Source organism: Ischnura elegans, chromosome 11, assembly GCF_921293095.1.
Source record: "Ischnura elegans chromosome 11, ioIscEleg1.1, whole genome shotgun sequence".
In the NCBI taxonomy this organism is placed as follows: Eukaryota; Metazoa; Arthropoda; class Insecta; order Odonata; family Coenagrionidae; genus Ischnura; species Ischnura elegans.
The window spans coordinates 1290944-1313430 of record NC_060256.1 but is presented as its reverse complement, the minus strand read 5'-3'; the positions used below and the strand labels follow the sequence as shown (position 1 = coordinate 1313430).

The window sequence follows — 22487 nt, the reverse complement described above, 5'->3', positions numbered from 1 at the left end:
AACATCCGCAACGCACTCGGTGTCTTAAAGCTCAACCGCGAGAAGACAGTTTTTTTCTAGGGAAGGGAGTTTCCTTTTTAATAGGAACTTTTTATGAGTTCATTGCCTACTGTAGGTTTAAATACCTATGCCGACGAAGATTGCCACGAAAATGTGATAAACTAACGTATAACCAGTGGACCGATAGTACCTGCGTAGGTCAAACAGTGCCGCCTTCATCTTTTAATATATGATATGATAACAATAAATAATGTATAACATATGATAATATGCCATATTATACCAGTGACCATAGGGTAATGCAAACAAGCACAACTTCCGGAAACTGATTCATAACACCTATATAAATGTACAAAAACTTAATGGAATACCTTGATGGTATTTGCGTGCATGGGCATATTTCCAGATAATTATAATTTCTTTGAAAATCAATAGATTTTCAACAAATTCGTTGCTATGACAGCACGGAACTTAAAACTATGATGGGAAGTGGGTGAAAAAAACGATTATCTGGAATTATTCGGATGAACGCATCAACCAACTTCATAAAAGCAAAACGGCAGATCTATTCACACCAAAAGTAAATAATCAGAATTAGTCACTGAATAACCTGGAAGTCTGGCTTATCGATGATCGACTTTATTTTGCGGAATGAAACATGAGCCATTGGCAGTGGCGCCGACTCCATGGGGCCTGAGGGGACTCGAGCCCCCTCAAAAATTCGTTATGGGTGTGAGAAAAAATCTGTCAGGCTTGTCGATTTTTCCCGGAGAGTCCAAATATCGAGATTCGAGTTATCAGGGTTCTAACGTTGATCATATGACTCTTCTAAAATGCTTTAAAAAGTGGAAACTCACTACTTATAAAATTTCCCGGGGCAAGATCCCCGGTTTGGGCCCCCCCAATATTTTTTTTAAGTCGGCATCCCTGGTCATTGGAGTCAGTTGGTGATTCAAGTATTTGAACGAATCGATCACGAACGACCCGTCACTAGTCTCTGAAGAGTGTGTCCCATTGCAGGGTGCGAAAGCCACTCTCAATCCTGCAAACCAGAACGAGCCCCGCCTGTCTGCCAACGGTGGGATTTGAACCCGAGCCCAATTAGTGGGAAGTCATATAGCGCCACACCACCCGATGCCCGTAAATAGTTTGTTTGTTTAAATATCACGAGATTGTTAGATCACTACACTGAATTGAATGATAGTTGTCTGGCTGTTTAGATGTGGAAATTCCCACTTAAGTTTCTCCCGAATCACGTGGATGTGCATTGATCAGTGAAACAGTTTGCTGCGTCGCCTTCCACTCAGCTATAACTTGGGCGGAAATAGTTTTGTTAATTATCGGGAGTGATTAGCGCCTCGTCCGCGGCGCGCTCGCTTTGTTTACTTGTCAACAGCCCCCTCCGCTCCCCCTCCACTCCTACTCATCCCACCCTCTCGGCAGAGGCGCGCACGCGTGCCGGTAGCTCCATCTATCGGAGACGGGGAGAAGGAAGCACCGCGCTTTGACGGCTACTATCAGTAGCATCCGCGGAGCCGAAAGCGAGGCCCTCCCGCGTTCGCTCAGATTGTCAGTGGGTGTGCAGCGTGCTCTCGACATCGTGGTGTTCTCGAAGAAAGGGAGGGGCATTGCTTTCAAGCAGGAGAGATCCTGAGACTTCGAGTCGACGAAACTTACAGAAGGGTGAGTGTTTGCTTGCGTTCATTTTTTATTACGAAAATTTGACCTCAGCGCTCCGTCACATGTCTCCTAACACTGTCAGGTTCGACCGATTGAGTTTAAGGCTGTGACGGATTAAAAAAGTACATTGTCATCTTTATTATGTGTGTTGAGAGGTAAAATTGATGGACGTTGCATTTTTAAGTTTTTATAAAAATGATACCGACAGGGTTTCAATCTGAGTATTATTTTAAATTATAAGATTTTAGTAGCATCCCCAACCTACCGTTTATTGGGTAGTAATGATTAATATAGGTTTTTTTTATAACCTCCTTGTTTAAGGTTAAGAACACCATTTAAGTAATGCCAATAACTTAAGTTTTAAATTTGGACATTTTTGATTCAAATCAATTGGCATTTTTCTTAATTTCGTGTTAAAAGTACCCGCCAACAGTCTTGAGTTCATACCTCCATTCATAAGCGAAAATTCCGTCATACCAAGTTGGCATACTTGATGATGTCGATATAAATATCGGAACCAGTTTTAATTCTCTTCAGAATATAGTAAAAAAGTAAGCGCCAGTTATGTTGATTCTAACACTAACAACGATGCAATGTATAAGTTATGTGGCTTTTCTGCTGCGCTTTGGATTTTCCCTCCGTCCATTTGTTTCTTTCCTCACCAGAGGGGAGGCAACCAAAGAAAGGGCTGATTTACTCCTTTCAACAGTGGTATCGCGAGATGGGTACGCTAGAATGAGGAGAAATATTATGAAAGTATGTTTAATTTCGAGATTAGAGCCGTAAAAGATAATTCTCGTGAGTGCTCGAGTATTTGTTTACGGGATTCCTATTCAACGGATGAGGGGCTCAGCCAGGAATTAAGGCTGGGGGGAGGGGGTTTAGGTGCAACTAATACCGGGGTGTTTGGGGGTATGGAATACCCACCAGGATAAGCGGTAGGTGCGAGATTAATAAATTACGGAATTTTTAGATAAATGGTTCAAAATGGTGAGTTTTACGGCTTTCTAAGGGATGTTTTATTAATCCTTACACTATTCTATTAGAAATATCAATCCAATTAAGTAAAATGGATTAAAATTAAGCATTTATCATAGCTCTGGCGGGGGGGGGGGGGGTGGTTTAACCCCCAGAACCCCCCCCTCGCTGCGCCACTGCAACGGATTGTATGGCAAAACCAAATATGTGTCGGCTAAGCGGTCGGGAAATGACCAAACATTCTGCCGATCATCAACCTCTTAAGCTAATCCTCGTACTTTGGTGGGCTTTAGTGAAAGAGAATTATCACTTAGAATGTAAGAACTAAAGAATCATTCTTTGAGGAAAGAGGAATATACTGACCTATAAGACGACTTGAATTTAACAGATTTTTTTCTTTGGAAAATATGAAGGAAATGCTATGGTATGGCGTGAATCCACTGCTGTTGTTGCTGACCATATCCTGTTCTATTTCTGCGTCCCTTCATTATGCTCGCCAATCTCTCACTCTTCAGTATCTCGACTCGCCCATTCTCTCGCCCATAACATTTTCTCTGTTCACCGACAGTTCTCATTTGTCCCCCGTATCCATTCTTCTTGCGTCCTCCTTTCCTGACCAATTGCAAGTAGAATAATGAATGCTGCTAAATTTTCTTCCGCTGCTATAACTAGAGCGTAATTTTTTATTCCAGGGGCCTCCCCAGTTCCGTTATTTATCCATAATTCTCATCCGATTCCCGTATTATCCGTCAGCTTCAGCGCGAGAGCTTTGGCATACGAGGGCGTTCCATGCGGGAGGTGTGGTGGACCGCTGCGTTTGTTTTCAGTCGGAGGGAGTTTGAGGATTTATCAGTCGTGGTATTGCAATGGTAAAATTGGTATACATACCGCTGCCCTCCATTTCCAGCGTAAGTAATTTTGCCTCCGTGAAGCTCTTCTTCCTCCAATTCCTCTCGATCTGTCTAAGGTGCTATCGTTTTCAATGATATGTAGACACCCACGTGGCCCGTTTTACTGAGGGTCGATGAAAACTTGGAAAAGGTGGGCATATGAGGCAAACTGCAGTGCTTAGCTCTCGCGCACCCAAGAGCCGACAAGGACGGACTAAAATGCGACCAGGATAACGAAACGACATTCAAACGGCAGCGGCGAATCGGATGCACTGAGGGAAGTGAAGTCCGCGCGCACCTTCCGCCGTCGGAGTGTTTTCTTTAAGGCGAGGTTTTACTTACCTTTATTTAGATTCATATTTGGTCTCACCGTTTGTGCCTCTGTAGCCAAGTAGGTTTATTCCGTGCGCGGAAATTGCGGTGAAGTTGTGGGAGAGTTCGTATCCGAAGTTGACAGACTTTTTTCATATTGTAGATGAAAAATTCTTAAGATCGATACAATCGATACGGCTGACTCAAGAAAACGTTAATGCTGAATATGCTCAAACTACTCAATTTATTTAAATGACGAATGCATCTACCTTCACGCATTTGTTTCTAACCAGATTCTTTCATTGAGAAAGAATAAGAGAGGGAAGAGGGAGTGGTCGTGTTTTCGTGTCCTCGCGACTATTTACTGCCAAATCTCCAATGAGTAAAATTCCTACTCATATTATCTGATATTCCCACGAAATAACCAGACTCACTACTATTAATCACTTTGACAATCTTGAAGAATGCAAAATGATTGTAATTCGTTCATAACCATAGTTTTAAACTTCTGGTGCTTGGCCACGAAAAATTATTGGAAGTTACGTGGGAAGTTACGGGAAGTAGGAAAATTGTAAGGGCCAACGTTCTCTTTCCAGTGTGTGGGTGAACTGTAGTTATACGTAAGGATCAGGTGGAAACAAATAGGTATATGAACTCTTTCGACCGAAATAATCCATTGACTATTAATTATTAAACACGAATGACCGGAATGGATGATATCCATTCGGCCATAAATTTCATATGAGCCAAAATATTCCTGTCTGTTGAGGTATGAGGTCCAATTTATTGATAATTATCGATATTATGTGTAGAAATTTTACTCTGCGGAGATTTGACAGTAATTAGCCGTAAGGACTCAAAGATACAACCACTGCCACTTCCCCCGCTGTTTCCTTCACAATTAGTGAATGAATCTGCTTAGAAGTAAAATGCTAAAGAAGATAGTCATCATTTTAGTAAATGTAGTCGTTTAAGAAAATTCAGCGTTACCTTTTCCTTGAGTCATATGATACCTGCATCGGTTGTGTTGATGTTAAGAATGAATCTTTTACAGAATTAAAACGGTATGTAAACTTCGGATTCCAACCCCCGCGCATGGAATACACCTACCAACGTTTATGTGGCCGTGAGTTTGCATTCCATAAGCTAAGGCCTTTATTTGCCCCTGGAGTTTCACTCCCGTTTCTCACGCCTGGTCCAAGTTTTCGCCGACCCGACCCAACCCAATCAGTTTAAAGGGACTCGTGGGTGTCTGCATGTTATTGAAAACGATAGCACTGGTGGTCTTCGTCAAGGGGCTCTTTCCATACATGTCTTTTATTTTTCTCACTGTCTCATTACGCGACCAATCTACCGTGGACTTCTTTGGCGTACGGCGATCCATAGTTTCTTTTTATTTTCTTACTCTTTAAATGCTACTTACTCCTTGCGTAGGTATCCGTCCATCGCATACTCAGCATTCTCCTTTAGCACTAGGTCTCTTTTCCACTTTCTGATAAATCAGTTGCTATAATTTTGTTTCCAAGCTTCTTACTCTTCTCCGTCTCTCCTTGTTTTAAGTTATTTCCACCCAAAGACCCGCCGCTATTCAGAGTGCCGCAGAAAATATGAATTTCCATGCTTCTTATTTATAATAAGTTGATGCTTTGAAGAGAAGGTCTTGACATGATGTAGTATCGAATCACAACGAAAATTTGCCATTATTTGAAACAAAAATCCCTTAATAATTTTCCACAGAAAGTTTTTAATTGCATACCATGGTTTCAACTCTTTAGAAGTCATCATTAAGGCACGAATTTGATATCATCATCATCATCACTGGTCAACAATCCTAAGATTGGTTTGACGCAGATCTCCACTCAGTTCTCCTATCAGCTTATCTCTTCACACAGCCTACGTATTTCTTCTCTTTCACATTCTTCTTTACTTGTTCCATATATTTTGTTCGAGGTCTTCCTTTTCCGTTCTTGCCTTCCACTTGTCCCTCGATGATTGTCTTCATCAGGCCATCATGTCTCAATATGTGGCCAATAAGGTTGTTCCGTCTTCTTGTTAAGGTTTTCATGAGGCTTCTCCTCTCTCCTACTCTTCTTAGGACTTCCTCGTTACTAACTCGGTCGATCCATTTGATCTTCATCATTCTTCTGTAGCACCGCATTTCGACCGCATTTCCTTGCTTTCTCCGCTGCGGTCATTGTCCACGCCTCACTTACGTATAGGAGCATACTCCAAACGTAGGTTCTTATAAATTGTTTCTTTACTTCCATATTTAAGTTTCCCGCTGTAAGCAGGTCTCTCTTTTGGTGGAATGCTCTCTTCGCCTGAGCTATTCTGCTGATAATTCCTTTCTTGCTTCTCCCGTCACTAGTTATCTTGCTTCCCAAATAACCGAATTCATCCACCTCTATCAGTTTTTGCTTCCCTATTTTAATGTTAGTCTTGACTTATTTTCTTCTGCTGCATACCAATATCTTGGTTTTCTTCGTGCTTATTTTCAGTTGATATTCACCCATTACCCTACCCATATTAACCAGAATATTTTTCAAATCCTTCTCTGTTTCTGCTATAACAGCTATGTCATCGGCAAATCTTAGCATGCTAATATTTTCTCCATGGATATTCACTCCCAATACCTTTTCTTTGATTTAATTAATGGCTTTCTCAATGTAAACATTGAAAATTACGGGAGAAAATGTACAGCCTTGTCGCACTCCTTTCCTTATTCTTGCTTCTTCACAGCTGGGCCCTGATTTTATCACCGCTACTTGTTTTTTTTTTATAAACTGTGAATGATTCTTCTGTCATTGTAAAGAACCCCAATTTCCTATAGGATTCCAAGCATTGTGCTCCAATCCACGTTGTCAAATGCCTTCTCTAAGTCAACGAACGCAACGAACGTTAGCTTGTTCTTTTCCATTCTCTTCTCTATGAGCAGTCTAAAGGCCAATATTGCTTCCCTTGTGCCTTTGTTTTTTTCTGAATCCTAATTGGTCCTCATCCAAGAACTCTTCTGCTCTTCGTTCTATTCTTCTATAGATGATCCTTGTCAGCATCTTCGACGCATGTGTAGTTAGGCTTATGATCCTAAAATCTTCGCACTTCTCCGCTCTTTTCTTCTTAGGAATAGGGATTATAATGTTCCTCTCGAAGTCCTTTGGTATCACACCGGTAGAATACATTTCATCAATGATTTTGTATAGCTGGTTCAACGTCTTCCCTCCTGCAGTTTTAATTACCTCTGCGGGAATATCATCAATGCCAGACGCTTTATTTATCCTAAGGTCTCTAACAGCCGCATCAAAATCTGATCTTAAAATTGGGGCTCCCATGTCATCGGCATCCACTTCCCTCTCGTTTTCGCTAGCATTCGTTCTTAGGCTGCTTCCTTTGTATAAATCTTCCATATATTCATTCCATTTCTTCCCTTTGTCTTCGTTTGCAATCATTAGTTCTCCGTTTTTGTCCCTAAGGGTATTACATCTTACGCCCCTTTCCTTAAAGTGGTTCCTCACTATCCTTTAGGCGGCCTCTACTTTTTCATGCTTAAGATTGTTTTGTATGTCTCCACAAATATTTTTCATCCACGTTTCTCTAGCCTTCCGCGCTTTACGACATATTTCGTTCCTTATTCTCTTGTAACAATTCTGTCCTTCTTCTGTTTTCGCAGCCTTGTATTTTCTTCTTTCTTCAATGAGATCTAATACAAACTGCGTGATCCATGGTTTTTTCATAACGACTCTTCTTTTACCAAGAACTTCCTCAGCTGCTGCCTGCAGACCACTTCTAATGGTTTTCCAACTATCTTCCACTGGTTTATTGGTCGTATCCTCCCCTATTCTCTTTTCTACAGCTTCTTTAAAGCCAGCTGATGCTGAACCTACTTCAATTTTTCAACCTGCCATATATTTTTCACGGCTTTCTTCAATTTTTTAAATGTAAGGTGGCATTTCATTATAACTAAGTTATGGTCACTAACGATATCTGCCCCTGGATTACTTTTGCAGTTCTTCACCTGGTTCCTGAATCTTTGTTTCACTAGAATGTTGTCGATTTGGAATCTTCTAGGGTCTCCTGGCATCTTCCACGTGTATCTTCTTCGCAGGGGATTTGTGAATAAGGTGTTGGCAACCACTAGCCTGTGCTCAGTGCACAATTCAAGTAGCCTTTCTCCTCTTTCATTTCGGTCACCTAACCCATATTTCCCCGTTATTATTCCGTCTTGACCTTCGCCGACGACGGCGTTCCAGTCACCTAAAATAATAAGATTTTTTCCCCTTCTTACCTGTTTGATAACTTCCGCTATATCTTGTTAGACAACTTCTACTTCTTCATCTTCTTAATCTGACGTAGTCATGTAAACCTGCACCACTACAGTAGCTACGGGTTTAGTATCTATCTTCACCATTACTATCCTTTCATTAAACTGCAGGTAGCTTTTAACACGCATCTCGGCACTCTTTATAAGCATTATGCCTACTCCAGCATTACCATTTAGCGATCCTGTGGGTATCACACTGTAGCTTCCACTCCAAAAGTCTCCTTCTTGAGGCCACTTCATTTCGCTGATGTCTAATACGTCGAAGTTCATTCTTCGCATCTCCACCTTCAAGTTCTCTAGCCTACCACAAGTACGAAGTGATCTAACGTATGGCTTGTAAATAGTGGAAACGTAGTGCGGTAAGTAAAAAATCTTTCGGCTGAACCAGGGGCAGTGAGGGCGGGCGGATATCCTCATCGCTGTCACGGCCGTTTGCCCTGACCGCCGCGCCGCGTGAATACGAGTATCTTTGAGCGAGTGCTGTTTAAATTCACTCCAGTAACTTCCGGGATGTATAGCTCTTAGTCTTTAGAATATTTTGAGATATGCTTACGTTCAGAGATACTGTTGGCATTTTAGGTAGACAAGAATATAGCCATGAACATGCTCAGTCATATATCAAGAGAACTGACAAGACCGTTACAGTAAATTGTAAGATGGACTAATTTGTTTCAGAAATAATGAAATGCTCGTCTAAATTGTGCATCCCACATTTTTAAGGGTGAAATTTGCCTTTTGTGGCCGCGTAATGGCGGGACTAGAGTACCAACTTCCCACATGCTTGGAACATCAATAAGTGAAATTATTTCCAAATATCGCAATGTGGTGCCAGTTACGAAGCCTGAGAATGTGTTTTTTATTTAAATGGCTGTGTTATAAAATGAATTATGGCCTCTCTTTTAATTTTACATATCATTGAAAAGCGTAGATGAAATCATTCGTGGACGTGGGCGAAAAAAATCGTGTGGAAGTTGTATTCTGGATTTAAACGCGGACTATTTATTATAGTTATAATGTGAGCGCTTAAGTTGATAAATCATCATGCCAAATGTGTTACCCCTTACGTATAAATAGATACTTTGAACATGTTGTTTTGAATAAAGGAAAAGCGGTATAACTCCTCATAAATTCACTACCTGTGTTCCAACCATTGAACTAACAAGGCATCTTCTGCTGAGTTTCGTTGGATTTAGAGGATAAAATGGTACATGCTGCCACATTGTCCTCTGAAGCCAACTAAATTCCGTAGAGAAACAAAATTTCCTGGAATTTTAAGTTATAAAACAGCAAATTCGGGAGATTAGGGTTCGAATCACGCTCAAAACAAATGATTTTTCCTCAAGGAATTTTACGCACTCTGCGTACACTTATGGATGACTCTGCTGGCTTTTACGCGGTTGTTTTCTTGGATAAAATGCTCCTTTTAGTGACGATTCGCGTCAAATTTACGCTAGAAGTGGCTGGCAGAGCAATGGGGTCCTTCGGCTTTCAATACAGCCGCCGTTCACTAGTCTTGTAGCATGTTCTCTTTAAAGCCACTCCCAATTTCACCGAGGTTATTCCTTCCCCACTCCGCTCTCGATTCATCCAGCTGGTGATTTCATCCTTCTTATTCAAAAACTCATCTCACTGCAGGCCCCTCCGACGCAATGTCAACCAGTCTGCCTGTAATGCGCTTGGGGTCTTTACCACCCTGCTCATGTCAAAACCGTTGATAACATTTTTAAAAGGTCACCAACTTCGGAAAATCTCCGTTTGGGCTGGTGATATCCGAGCGTGAGCGTCAGACGCCAAGGTGTGCCGCGCGCGGCGATAATTTGATTCCCGGTGAGTGTGGGGTGAGGGATTGCAAGGAGCAGTCCGTGTCGCTTCGATTATTATGCTCTGGGAGCATGCTAATCGGTGTTTAAAAATGCTCACGGCGTGGCGATGAGCACAGAGCGATACATTTATTCTCAATGAAGTATTTTCACTCGTAAAGGCCTCCTTGCCCGCTACTTCAACCCGTACGAACTTATGTCTAAATTCATGAACGATTTTTGTGGACCGGTAAGGAAAATATGCGACTGCATGAACCAAATTCTTACGGGTTAATGTGCCGTGTAAAAGGTGTCAAAGAATTGGATTTGAAAATTGGTAATTCAATAAATGTGGTTGTCACGTGTATGAATTTAGGTTAATTTCCCTAATTACAGTTTTCCCCCGTGAAATTCCGATTGCTGTATCTGTCACGCTAGTGGGGGTATTAGTGAACCATTTTAACGGGTGGTTGGTGTCAATACACTTATGAATTTAATTCTGATTACATCATCGTCATTTACCATGTTCGCTCGTGAGACCGAGGGGAATTTTTGCGGCGGAGCATCGGCTTCCACGCTCTCGATGATCTCTACGGCGCGAATCGATGCTGACGATGAAAAATTGAGTTTTAATCGTAATGAGAAGCAACAATGAGCTTAAGTGATTAGCATGCGTCCGAGTAAATTAAAAAAGAATGACAACATTATTTCAGGAAAACTTATCATGAGCAGCAGCAATCAAAGAGAGAGAAAAGAAGACTATGAAAACGCAGGAGAATAAGACAGAAATAAGTGTGGGAACGTGGAATGTGAGAACAATGGTGAGGGCCGATAAGCTAGAGGATATCAATAGGAAAATAGTAAAAGGAAGATATGATATCGTAGGGCTATACAAAATGAGGTGGAAGGATGGTAGGGACCACTGGCGTGGTGGGAATAGGGTTATATACGTATAGTGGTGGGGAGGAAAGTCAAGGTGGAGTAGCTTTAGTATTGAACAGGAAGATAGGTAAGAGAGTAGTAGGTATAAATCAGTTGAGCGATAAAATTCTGGTGGTAGAAATCGAAGCGCGACCTTGTGGTGGCTCAAGTTTACATGCTTACTTGAAAATTATAGGGAGGAAGGAGGAGATGAGGTGCATGAACTGCTCCAGGAAATAATAAGGGTAAGACCGAGCCAGAAAAATCTAGTAGTGGTGAGGACCTGAACGTCTGAGTCGGGGAAGGGATGGAAACGAAATTGGAGAATTTCGATTATGAATGCGGAGCAACAGGGGAGAGAAAACATCAGAATTTTGCTGGAGAAACAAGTTTTTCATCACGAAAACATCAGAAAAACTCGGGCAGCTTCCCTGCAGCGGATACGGATTCAGACTACAACCAAGTGCTTATGAAATGCAACACCAGATTCAAAAGACTTATGATAGTAAGGAAGGCGAAAAAATGGGATGTGGAAGCGCGGGAGTATGGGGAGAGAATATCAGGTACTTGTTGAAGATTGAAAGTACAAAGGCTGTTAAGGAAAGATGGGATACTGTTAAAACGGGAATAGTCAAAGCGGCTGAGATGTCCATTGGCTGCGTTGGCAGTAGAAGCATAAGGAAGCCGTGGATAACGGAGAACACGGTAAGAGAAATGGAGGAAAAAGTGGATGAACGTGGACACAGAGGAGGGAAAAAGAATGTGTAGACAAATTAATAATCGATTACGGCGTGAAACTAAGAGAGCAAGGGAGGCTTGGGGGAAAAGATGATGTGAGGAAATGGAAAAGTTTCAGAAGGAAGGAGAGGTAGGCGCGTTATACGCCAAAGTTAAGTTGCTATCGGGCAGCAAAAGATGGCAAGCCATATATAAAATTAAGGCCAAAGATAGAAGGATACTAACCGAGCGAGAAGAGGTATAGAGTAGATGGAAGGAAAGCGTGGAGGATCTTTATGAAAAAGGTAGAAAATCAAATTATGATGGGTCAATTTTCCTACATTTTTCATGCCAGTTTCCTTTGAGGTTTAGTGATTTATTGTACCATTGAATGTGCACTCGGCTGGCCGTAAAGGAATAAAGCCCCTTGCACAACCAACACCTCTATGAGAAAGCCTCAACGGTAAAATTGTAATATCATCCTACTTTGTCAAAGAATTCAAAATGGGACGAAGTTCTTCAGAAGCAGTGGATGAGGTAAAACATAAACGCTTAAAGGATAATTTATCAATACGAGGGTCGTTCCATAAGTCCTTTAAATATCCGAGATATGGCTCACTCCTAATTTAAAATTCGCTTCCTGTTCTCCGTACGCACGCATGTTTACTCGGTGAACGCGTGTCGGGGCTCAAAAAGCACACACAAGCTCAGCGGCAAAGGGGGGGGAAGAAGAAGGCAATTCCCACCCCTATTTAAGGGCCGCTGCTCTTCATTTACGCTCTGGATCGAATCCTTGAATTATTATTGCGCGCTTTGAAATCCAAGGCCGGTAGCTCAATTAGAGGTGAGCTCTACGTTCACCTTAGCAAACTAGCTTTCGGTTTGAATCTCTTAGGAAGTACTGCAGGTCAGTCTGCTCCGGCCTACGTCAACCTGCAAGCCTCCCCCATCCGGAAATTTGTGCGCAAAAAATTAGAGTTTTTAAGATTTGAAAGCATACTTTATCCGTGCACTTTTTAAATACGGCATGTTGGGCATTAAAAACATCCTCTTAAGCCTAAATGGGTGTCCTATCGAGGTCTTATTTATTGAGGTTTGTTTTTAGCAAGGTTATCGTAGTAAATAACTATGTGACAACTATTTATTTAATATTATCGATGTTACAAACAAATGCGGTTTCTAGTGATAGGAAGTGTTTTCATAGTGCCAAAAAGAAACTTCGCATTCTGTTGCTTTCACTTTGCCGTTTATATTCTGAAATGGTTGTGTTTTTTGCCAGTGGTCGCCAGTTTTCAACCGTCTGAAGAGCAGTTTGTTCGCGAGGGAGGTTTTCCTCTCGTCCACTTCCACCCCACCCACCAGCGTGGAAACAATGCAGGCATTCGCAGTTATGAATATAATCACGAGCAAACTCTGGTCGAACGTTTTGAGTGCGAAATTCTGCCAAATATTTCACTCACAATCAGATTATAAAAAACGGAAACAATTAAAAGAAATCACGAAATCAACATACTCTGGCGTAACTTCGTGGACACTTTTCATCACGATAACATCATAACAAGTTTAAAACTTTAAAAAATACACAACTCAATTTTTATGCGAGCGTATTTGTATGCTTCAATGCAAACTTAAAAAAAATTGATAGGAGGGGCTTCGAAAAAAGACTTTCGGAACTGTGGAGCGTCTATCCATGAATAGTTGTGCCGTGCCTCTATTTGAGTACTTTGAATAAAAAACAATGTAAATGTAGATGATAACCTTTAAATTACCTATAGTACTCCTCACTAGGTTTCACATCGTTTTAGGTGCGATCACAGAGACATCTGCACATATGCAGCCGAGATTGACTCTCACCAAGTATTCAACATCCCTTCAGTTACAAAGGACGGTAAACATTCTACCATTAATGGTATGCAAAGAGTTTATGCTCATCCTACTTACATCATCACTGAGGAACATTTTTAAGCTTTCGGTGTGTAGGAAATAAACTGCCTGATGAAAGACCAGGCTTAAAATGGAGGGAAATTAGATAATAGTTTTTTCTCCTTTCAGGGAAAAAATAAATTTAAAGAAGGATTTTATGATAACCAGTAATTAGTTGTTATCATAAAAATCCATCGCATTGAGTCGTACCTCTTGACGTACTTTCGCGTTTCAAGCTAAATAAGGGAAAAAACCTCCCCACAGAGCCCGAAAGAAAACTTTCCGTGGGCTCAACGTCTGCAGGCACGTGAATTACCTTAGTGCATTCCATCCGCTAATCTTAATGCCGATCGGACATTTGCTCCTGGAGTTTGACTCCAGCTTCTGTGGCTCAGTCGCGTCCGCGTCCGTCCTCGTGATCTCTTGGTGGTATGAAGGCAAATGGTGCAGCTTGCTTCGTGTGCCCACTTACCAAGTTTTCACTGACCCGGCCCCATAAGTTAAGTGGATCTCGTGAGTGGCTACATATAATCGAAAACGATAGAACATTCGGGTAGTACGAAAAAGGACATGATGGAGCTGATTAGCTGGCTAAAATATTTTCCATATTATTCGTGTATTGATACTTCGATATAAACGAACAACGATATCCACGGAATAGAGAAATGAATTTTCGCCATTCTAAATTTTATAACGACAGCAGTGGCTAATATGCGTTATCGTGGGTAAGAAAAATATATTTCTGCCATACTATGTATCTGTAAAAAACTAATTCAGAGAGGTTCGAACCACCTAATTTGTACCGATTGCTTCCGTAAAAAATCCTATCTTTACCACTAGGCCAACCCACTCACTGATTATAATAGCGTATTAGGCACGAGCTCTACTAAGTAATTCAAGGGAACGAATCAGTCTTCTAGGGTCACTGTATCAAACTGAATTTTAAGACGCAGTGGAATTATTTGTAGTGATATTGCTGCGAATATTTTATATGTATGTTATGTTCGCTATCTTTCATCGAAAAACTTCAGCGTTAATTGTAAGAAAATATAGTTCAACGGATCGGACAATTTACGAGAGAAAGTAAATTGAAGTTCTGGAGGAGGATTTATTATCCAACATTAGCTGCACAATTTACATGTTATCAACGATGCACATATCCCTCATACTTATCCCTTTGATGATGTTCTAAAAAAAATATCGCGGGAGGCGGGAATATTTCTATTAAAATTTCCCTGCTACTGGTCAAAGAGAAAATACCGAAACTCAATTTCCAAACAGCGGCGAAAGTGGCGTTTCAACACTTTTGAATCCGACTGTTTCTAGGAACAATTGCAAACACTGGTAGAAGTTTTAATTAGATCCATTATTATAATGGTGCAAGTCTAAAACTTAAAACTTAGGTGAGGTAATCCTGTTGATTGAATTGCTTCTATTAGACTGGATCTTTAGTAAATATATGCATACTGCTTTATATAAAGAAAGTTGGAAAAGTGTTCCGTGCTACAACACCCTCCCCTACATCTAAAATTGATCTTAACACTCTGAATAATCCACTTTGAGACTCACATTGGTCTGCGTTGTACCGTCAAAACGATGCTTCATTAGCTTACGACACATTTCTAAGTCAACTCAGTTCTCATTTAGATACTTCCACTCAAACATTAAAACTACAAAAGAGTCATATATTAAATCAAAAAATGAATAACAATAACGATAATAATAAGGCCCTTGCTAACGTATTTCGGAAAGAAACTTCTTATGTAAAAAATTATGAAATAGTGTAATGTTAATTTGGTCCTATATTACAAATCCTATAAACAGAGACTAGATGCAGATATTCGCAAACAAAAAGAAAACTATTTTTTGCGCGATTTCGAAGTCAATTGTAATGTAATAGCCAAGCAATGGAGTGACGATACTATGGGTGCGAAAACGTTGACAAATGTTGTTTGCAAAATCAAGTCCTCCCAATTGCGAAGGTGAATATATAGCTAATTCACAAGATAATGCCAGTCTGTTTCCTGATTTCTACTCTCAATTCTCTATGTCCTTTTCTCCGACATCCGCTGAGAAGGTCCAGAATGCAATCAAAATATTGTACTGGAATAACTGCAAGGGTTAAGATAACATTTCAATCAACACTTTTAAAGTTGTTAACGATAACGTTGATCCCATCTTAACATATATTATTAATTTAAGCTTGAAATAGGAGAATTTGCCTGATAAATTAAAATGCTCTCTGATTGTGCCAATTTTTAAGAATGGAGATCAAAATGAAACTAAGCAGTATATTGCCATCTCCATTCTTCCAATTTTTTATAAATCTTGAAAAATTATTCAAATCTATGTCATTATATTTTTATATAAAAATTATTATTTTAATTATTCCAAATTTAAGATATAAATCTATTGAGGATGTCCTACTACAATTCTGCTCTGACCTACGTGAGAGTTTTAACAGAAATGACGACACTGGTGGTTTATATATCGATACTCGTTTGCTCGCTACAAACGTGATTTTCGCAAGACAAATAATTGAATAAGAAATACCTTTATTTGCACTATCTTACATATTGTATTATTCACTGCCTATTCACTCCTGCAGCTCACGGATAACATTGTACATTAAAAAGGACATTAACGGGAAAAAGAACGTAAACAAAAATAAAAAGTTATCACCATCACAAAAAATGAAAATAAAATCATTTTTACCTACCTATATTATGTAAGACTTGTTTGAAAGTCTTTCTACTACAATCGTGTATCGCCAACAAGATACGAACTATAGTCAACAGCACGAATCATATTTCTAAATTGGCATTCGGTGCACTTAACTTTGAAATTAATAACCACCACACTTTCGATGTAATATATGAAAAACAACAACTAATTTCGTACCTTATATTTCTCCGCTTTTCATTTGAATGCGCTTTGATTTAAACAGATGTTCGTTCTTGCGGAAAGAAGACGCAAAGAAATAGACACTTCAAATGTTACTTTCTTAATTTCCTTCCTTATCTTTATCATCCTTTCGTTTTAATTCCTTTATCTTTTTTCCTAATTTAGCTCCTCTTGTTTGCATAAACAAATATGTTGCTATGATTGTTCGTTTGTATGACTGCCGCGCCGCCATTGGAATTTGGTGGACATTTTTTGAACTAATCCCCATACTCAATTTTATATGAATAGACAGATAAATAATTGTTTTAGTGTTTTCATAATTTTTCCTGGGGTTTCAGACAATTTTAGAGGGGGTCTTCATTAGACTTTTTGCCGTATCTCGTCTCGTTCACCCCAAACATTTGTATGAGTGAGTGAATGAATGAATGAATGAGTGGTCGTAAGGGGATTTCATGATATATAGATAACTAAAGCCTTTGTTTCGGTCAATCACGCTATATTGTTACAGATTGTCAGAGGCTAAAATTAGAGGTGTCCAAAACGATTGGTTGAAGTGCTACCTGTCGAGAAGGTTGCAAGCGGTACAAATTAACGAATGCACTTGTGAAGAGGTATCATTCCTCACATTTGATATGCCTCAAGGTTCCATCTTGGGACCAATTTCATTTTTAATTTATGTCCGTAATTTTGCAACGGCACAGTCAATGGAAATCTTACTTCTTTTACCGATGGCACGGCATTATATTATTCGTTAATAACTTTCTCTGATGTTTTATCATAAATGCAAAAAGATTTTAATACAATCAATTATTGGTTCTTGTGCAATAATTTTGTTCTAAGTGTTAAATCTAATTATATATTACTTGGCATGAAAATTATACTTGTGCCATTCGGATGACGTTAATTATAGGTGACCTCATTGCTTGCCTTCTAAAGAAAGAGTTTGTATTAATAGCCTAAATATTAATAGTATGAGTCATATGAAGTACCTCGGTTGTGGCCTCTCATGGCATTTTATATATATATCGAAAGTCGAAAATCGTGTTAGTTAGAACACTTACTACTCGAGAACGGCTGCATCGATTTTAATGATATTAGGTTCTTTGAATTTGTCTCAGCCCCGGATAACATATAAAACATTAACAAAATAGGAAACTTTCACAAAAATATTCATCTTTTTCTTAGGGATATTTTTATAGGATTTGGTAACACTACAACTAATAATAAGTCGGTCGAAACTATAAAATAAATTATTTGTTTTATTTTTACCAATTTTATTACGGAAATTCTTAACACTATTTCTTAAAATTTTATTTGCTAAATATATTAATAATATTGAAGTTGCATTTAAAAATTTTTATTCGAGTTAGGGCGCGTTCCGTAATTCACTGGCAGTACTGCTACTGCTGCTGCAAAACGGAACGGAAAACAGTACTGCCACTGTAAGCAAATCAGTGATTTCGGAACGGTCAACAGTAGCTGCTGTTGATAATTTCACGGGAAATAGTGAACATAGCAACACCTTTGAAAGAGATTAATTCTTGATATAATTGGGATTTTATGGATTTCAAAATTCGGGTTTAATACAGATTTAATACTTTCTGTGTTTATAGGGAAATTATCGTGCAAATAGCATTTTCAAAGTAAATTGAATATATACGTTGTAAGCATGAAAGTTCGAAATTGATGGATTGCAGCCTAAATAAATATTTTTTTAAATATCCATTGCAATTGAGGATAGACATGTAAAACTTTTAAAATTAAAAGTACTTCAATCTCAGGTTGACAAATGCCTTCAAACAGTGCGTAAACATAATCAAGAACAATTTACAAGGCACCGATACAGGGATGAATTAGATGTAGTACCTCAATATTCATGTTTGAAGAAAATTTATACGCAATACACTTCACATATTCGTACTTCATGCAATGGCACAAAACAATTAGGTCAGTATCATGAAGCTTAAGCACACGATAACATACGTACTGTTAATATGGTAGAATAATGTAGTATAGAGAGACGAATTTCCAACGTGTAATTAAAATTGCTTTTGCCATTACTTATGTTATTATTATGCTCACACATTAAACAGTACGGTGGAAAAAGAAAGTCTATGTATCAATGCATTGCATTGATGAAAGAAATCAACAAAGTTTATGTATGCATTTATGTAACACACGATACCTATACATACATTGAGAACGTAATTTTATTAATAATAGTTTCTTGCGTGGAAGTTTTCAGGAATTTCTTCTTGTGTACCACTGGAATTTACGAGACATTATTAAAGACACCATCGGTAAATCACACGAAGTTAGCAAAACAAATATTTCATATAGGTAATCAAACACTCATTAGCGCACAACTTGCCATTTTCACATCCAATCCATATTTACAATTGAAAATTGGAGTTCTTTTTCTCAGTTTACGTGAATATATTATGAATTATGTCCGTTATACTTCATTTACTTGCGTACCATATGTTATTAAACAAAGCGGTTGCTGTGTTCCAAATACAGGTGAACATCGCCTTCTGTCTGCTTACTGCCGCTACTGCTGCTCTAGGCTTGCAGTAGCCACAGTAGAGTTCACAGTAGGGAACGTCATCAAATTGTGGCATTTTTTAGTGTTCCCCCCCCCTAAAATTTCTGGTACCCCTCCCCCCCAGAAATTCTTCGAACTTCCTCGAACTTCCTCCGAACTTATCCGCAGAACTTCTCCCGCCAAGAACTTTTCGCGCTAAGGTTTTTTCGCGCAAAGGATTTTTCGCGCAAAAGCCTGTAGCAAAACCCTGTCTCGCAAAACCCTGTCTCGCAAAATCCTGTCTCCGGAAAATGCTGCCTCCGGAAAGCAGCATCCGAAAGCCAGCACCGAAGCCAGCACCGAACCCAGCACCGAACCCAGCACCGAACCCAGCCTACCTGCAATCCAAGACTTATATAGGACTACTGCGGAGGAATACTTACTCCTTGGCAAGCAAGGGGAACTCGGTGCTAAGGCCTTAGTATTGCACTTGGAGTGAGAAGTTTTACCATTGTCCTATCACAACTCTCTCTCCCTCCAACACCTCACCCCAGTATCTCCCTCCCCTCCATGTGTTCCAATCAGGGATGGGCATGATTCGTCTTCATGAATCACGAATCATGATTCGCGAATCACAAACTGTGATTTGTGATTCGTGATTCGGATCATTTTTTTTTCGTGATTCGTGAACCGTGAGTCGACTCTTTTTTCACTAGTTGAGGTGATTCGTGAGTCGAATATTTGTGATGCAGCTCACGATTCACTGACGAATCACGAATTAATTTCACTGCTGTATACGTACAAGTCAGAAGTGCAGCCACTCGGATAATTCAAAAATATATTTTGCACTGTAAATTCGTTCAAATGTGACTTTCAATTGTTTTGAACAAGATGACAAGATAGAAATGAAATTTGAAAATAGCAAGACACAAGTCAAAGAAAATGTCAAGAAGGCAGTCTGGAGAAATGGCCAGTACCAGTAAGTTGTTATTGCAGTTTATGCTTACCTATAATTCTTACTCTACTTTTATTAATCATTTCACTAATTCAAATTCGTAAACACTACAAAGTGATTTTTATAATAGAATTCGTGTCATTTCAGGTGAGGTAAATCATGGTCTTAGTGATAACGTTGCAGAAGGTGGTACCAATTACCGTGCCCCATCGAATTTAATTTTTGATGGTAAATTTCCCAAATTGTAAGTCAATCTGAGAAATATATTTCTGCCCAATGTCAGCTTTGCTTGCCTGTAAACAAAGTGGTTAAAGGAGTGGTAGGCAGCACTTCAAATTTTACTCGGCATCTTAAAGTACGAAAAAATGATCAACTTTTTATTGACAACAGTATGATTGATTCCAAATTTATTAAAATAATGCATCATCATTGCTTTTTAGTTGGTTCACAACGCATTACAAAGTTATAACAAATATAAATCACAGAAGAATGCCAAACGGACTGGTGAAATTCAGCAGAAGAAAATTACTAACTTTGTTTCTTCCAAATGCATGAGAGTGAAAATCAATAATGAAATGCTGAACAAAGATATAATGCACTACATTATTCATAGCATGAAGCCTGTCCGCACTGTGGAAGATGAAAATTTTATGCGAATGTTTCAACGTAAGTTTTCTCAGGCCAGCAAGTGGTTAAGGGAATTTATTGATAATACGATGAACTCTGTGATGGTATTTCTCACATTTCTAATGACGTCCTACATCAACTTTTTTCTAATACACTCTGTTTTTACTTTATGTGCTGATGTATTTTATCCTTTGATAGATATTGATCCTTCGGTTCAGATCATGTCAAGGAGAACAATGGGTCGAAAATTAAACCTCATGTTTGAAAATGTAAACCAAAATTTGGCAAGCAAATTTACAGAAATTCAATTTATGACTTCTACTGCAGATATTTGGTCCACGAAACATAGAAGCTTCCTTGGTGTCACAGCTCATTGGGTAAATTGTAAAATAATATTATATAAAGCCTTTTGTGGCCTAAGCGTTATTTATTCATTGATCAAATATGCTAACTGATTTATGTTTCCAGATAAATGATGAAACATTGACTCGTGAAAGTGCTGTTTTATCATGTGTTCGATTTAAAGGTACACATGATTACAAGAATATAGCAGACACTCTACACAATATTTTCATCAGTTTTGGGTTAAACAATGAGAAAGTTGCCACAATGATTACGGATAATGGGTCTAACTTCGTAAAGGCATTCAAAGAGTTTGGCTGCAGTGAAATAATAAATATAGACAGCGATGGTAATAACTTAAGACAATAATATGATACTATTATTGACGAATTTCTTACAGTACAATTTATGCATAAAAATTCAATGTCTTTGCTGAATCAGTCGTATTGTTTACAGATTTACCCATGCATGAAGACGATAGCGACATTGAAGAGCTTTGCATTGATCTGAATTTTGGCTCAATAAATATGGCATGTGAAGATCTAGAAGAAGACAGGTTTTTACCCAAACATTTGCGGTGTTTTTCTCATACATTATCCTTAATTGCAACAACAGATTTAACAAAAATTCTCAAGAACTCTCCATCTTTGGTTAATCGCTTGCACAAATCTGTAATGGCAAAGTGTAGTTATATCTGGAATGCATCACGTAAGCCTAAATCTTCAGAAATTATTACTGAAATTCTTGATTGTAGTCTCGTATACCCTTGCCCTACTCGGTGGAATTCACTGTTTGATGCAGTTTCTCAAATTGTAAAATTGAGGCCAAAAATGAATGATGTGTTACGGAAACTGGACATGAAGCAATTATTCTCTGATACAGAATTTGACTATATGGAAGAATTCATTGCTTGCTTGCGACCAATTGCACAAGCCATTGATGTGCTTCAAAGTGGGAACAGCTGTTTCTATGGACAACTTCTACCCACATTATTTTCAATACGCAAGAAACTTGCGGATCAGCTGGAGAAGCCACTGCTCTATACCTTATATTTAATTCCTGAGTTGTTGACCGCTCTGAACACTCGTTTTGGCAAATATTATAATCTATCTCCAGAAGTGAATGATGCAATACTGGCAGCAGCATTCCACCCTCAGTTCAAAATGCTTTGGTTGCCAAATAATGTGAGTGATATTGATAGTAAGCGAATTACTAACCTGTGCCTAAATTGTTTGGAAGAAGTCAAGAATAATGGCACACCATCTATCCACAGTAATAGTGAAGAGGACTCAGATTTTTATGTTTTAGCCTCACCAAGTAAAAGCAAGACATCTCGAAGTCAGTTAGAGTTTGCTTCTTTTATGGCTGATTCAGATAAAACCTTCAAATGTTTTACTCAGGGCTATCCTAATATTCGTAAACTTTTTATTAAATACAATACCCCAATATGTTCTTCTGGTCCAGTGGAGAGACTATTTTCATGGGGTAACTTTATTTTGAAACCAGAAAGATCAAAAATGTCCGACAAGGTGTTTGAGAAGTTAATATTTCTGAAAGGCAATCAACCATATTGCTGTCTCTAATAAGTTTTTTTTAT

At 39.0% G+C, this 22487-nt stretch overlaps 2 protein-coding genes across 2 annotated transcripts in view; both read left to right on the top strand.

Annotated features, from left to right (window-relative positions):
* The first annotated feature begins 1498 nt into the window (after nt 1-1498).
* The window catches only part of LOC124167687 (follicle-stimulating hormone receptor-like), a 573602-nt gene continuing 552613 nt past the window's right edge, over nt 1499-22487 (top strand). The window contains exon 1 of the mRNA XM_046545674.1: nt 1499-1683. The gene's annotated coding sequence lies outside the window, so the exon portion shown is untranslated. The remainder of the gene's footprint in view (nt 1684-22487) is intronic.
* Nucleotides 20106-21341, top strand: LOC124167689. The gene is made up of 4 exons (XM_046545676.1): nt 20106-20149; nt 20362-20587; nt 20747-20925; nt 21017-21341. The coding sequence occupies exons 1-4, from the start codon at nt 20147-20149 to the stop codon at nt 21257-21259; spliced, it is 651 nt and encodes a 216-aa protein (XP_046401632.1). The 5' UTR covers nt 20106-20146; the 3' UTR covers nt 21260-21341.